Source organism: Berghia stephanieae, chromosome 5 (genome assembly GCF_034508935.2).
Source record: "Berghia stephanieae isolate SIO BIC M18660-M18661 chromosome 5, UCSD_Bste_1.3, whole genome shotgun sequence".
Taxonomy (NCBI): Eukaryota; Metazoa; Mollusca; class Gastropoda; order Nudibranchia; family Aeolidiidae; genus Berghia; species Berghia stephanieae.
The window spans coordinates 3,431,553-3,434,052 of NC_088364.1; the positions used below are offsets into that span (position 1 = coordinate 3,431,553).

The window sequence follows — 2,500 nt, forward strand, 5'->3', positions numbered from 1 at the left end:
CCAACTAGAACACGTGACTCATAGTTTATCGTTGATAAAAAGCAATGGAAACAACAACCGTCAAATTCTGACAAAAGTTGGGTCTATTTTTAAAAAAATAATTTTTTTTTTGGAGTGACATCGGCCCTGTCACCTCTTGGGTTTGAAGTCAAAACGGTCAGAGATGTGACACTTTTACTATTTAGCTCCATCAGAATTTTTGTACTTTCTTGATAACGAATCACAACAGTCTGGTTCCTCCAAGGGGATGAATGAATAAAGGGAATTTTATTGATTTGTATATTTTAAACATTTCAGCAAAAGTCTTTTTTTTTTTATTTGTGGATAAAGATCTGAACCGAGTGTTTATGAAAAAATAGTGCTAGCCAAAGCAAGAAAGAAAAAATACAAGAAATAATTTATTAAAAAACCAACAAAACATCCCAAAGAAATCGAGTCTACCTCGAGTGGAATGTTCTTGGAAGGTTCTTTCTTATGCTCTTATTGACAACAACAGACAAATATTGTTATTACAAGAGATGAAGTGAATAGAAAAGTGCCAGAAGACAATAGAGAATTAAAAAAATTTTGGCGGTCGATGGGGTTTGAACCCGCGACCTTATTGGTACGACAACTCCGCCTGGCCAGTGAGAGCGTGACTCTACCGTATGAGCTATCCACGAACCCAAAAAAATTGGTATCAAACTGTCCCTCCAGGAAATCGCGGCGCTTGCGGCCGCAATGCGGCCGAGATTTTTCGCAATTTTGACAACTGCTGCAATTTTTTGCAATTTTCCATGTTCTTGAGTCACATAATCATATAATGCTAAACATAGGAAAATACTGCCACCGTCACACAAAACTATTAAAGATGCTATTTAATAATAGTTTTATTGCTAACATCAATCTATTATATATATATATATATATATATATATATATATATATATATATATATATATATATATATATATATATATATATATATATATATATATATATATATATATATATATTTTTTTTTTATTATGGGTGTTTAATATACTACCATAAACATAGATTCATGTAACTCGGAAATAGAAAGTTTTTATGGTCGGTCCCCTCAACCTCGTTATTCCCGAGTTCCACTGTATTATTATGATGTATAGATGTACTTGGAAATATAATAATAGTAATAATAATAATAATAATAATAATAATAATAATAATAATAATAATAATAATAATAATAATAAATAATAATAATAATAATAATAATAATAGTAATAATAATAATGATATTAATAATAATAATTTTAATCATAATAAGACTAATATAATAATAATAATAATAATAATAATAATAATAATACTATTGATAATAATAATAATAATAATAATATTAATAATAATAATAATAATAATAATAATAATAATAATAATAATAATAATAATAACAATATTTTTAAAAATTTATGAGCTTTTCTACCACATAATTGTTAGGAATCCATGCATTTGTGTAAAAGTGTTGTTTTTTTGGCTTTTTTTTCAAAAGCTCCTGGTGGCATCCCCTGTATATACCTGGCATAATATTTCTTTTCTGAGTATCCAATGTCAATATCAATGTAAATCAATATAATTTATGGACACAATACTGTATAATACATACCAACTAAAATTGGTGGACTGTGCTTGTCATAGAATTAAAGCAAGAATAAATTAATGTGCGATGTTTGTTGAAAACAATGTATTAAATTTGCAATTTTTCCTTGCAATTTTTGCATTTTTTGCATGCAATTTTTGGAATTTTGGGTGCAATTTTTGGGGTTTTCATTTGCAATTTTCCGCGGGGACAGATCAAACTCAGGTCATTCATTACTAGAGCCCTCTCTCACCGACTACTTGAGGTAGCTGGTACAACACACACAACCACAGCGAAGTTAGTAGACCAGCAGTTAAGCTTAATAGCCAATATTCTCAACACAAACGTATAACATATAAACAATTGAGACATTGAGTATGCTCCGGTATATGGTGTGAATTTTTAATTCAGAAAAGTGAGTGGAGCAGGCACTTATGTGGTAACAACAAGAGATGAAGTGAATAGAAAAGTGCCAGAAGACAATAGAGAATAAAAAATATTTTTGTTATGTTTGTTGTTGTCTGCCAGTCAAGGGAGACTGATTTTTAGGTGTTTTTTTTGTTTGTTTTTTTTTCTAGTATTTTTTCTGTCAGGCAGGATTTTTAAATTAAATCTAACCCACCCAACCCCTCCTCTCTCCCCCAATCCACACACACATCCATCCCCATGTACAGGCCACCTTACAATTCTGTTTCATCAAACCCATCATGGCCGTCCTCACGCTCCTGCTCCAAGCCTTTGGATTCTACAAGGACGGAAACTTCTCGTAAGTTCTCAGTCACGAAGTCACTCAATGATAACTGGAAAGCTTTTCTCTCACCTAGACCATAGTGGTCATCTGTCACGGGAATAATAATAATAATAATCAATTGATGTCTCTGGTGATTAAAAAAAGAAGAA

The 2,500-nt window shown here is 30.7% G+C and overlaps 1 protein-coding gene across 3 annotated transcripts in view; it reads left to right on the forward strand.

Annotated features, from left to right (window-relative positions):
- LOC144972249 (transmembrane protein 184B-like) overlaps positions 1–2,500 on the forward strand; it is a 63,689-nt gene that overhangs the window by 26,104 nt on the left and 35,085 nt on the right. For all 3 annotated transcript variants that reach the window (XM_078913296.1, XM_078913294.1, XM_078913295.1), the window contains exon 6: positions 2,275–2,366. In XM_078913296.1, coding sequence (XP_078769422.1) covers positions 2,275–2,366 — 92 coding nt within the window. The remainder of the gene's footprint in view (positions 1–2,274; positions 2,367–2,500) is intronic.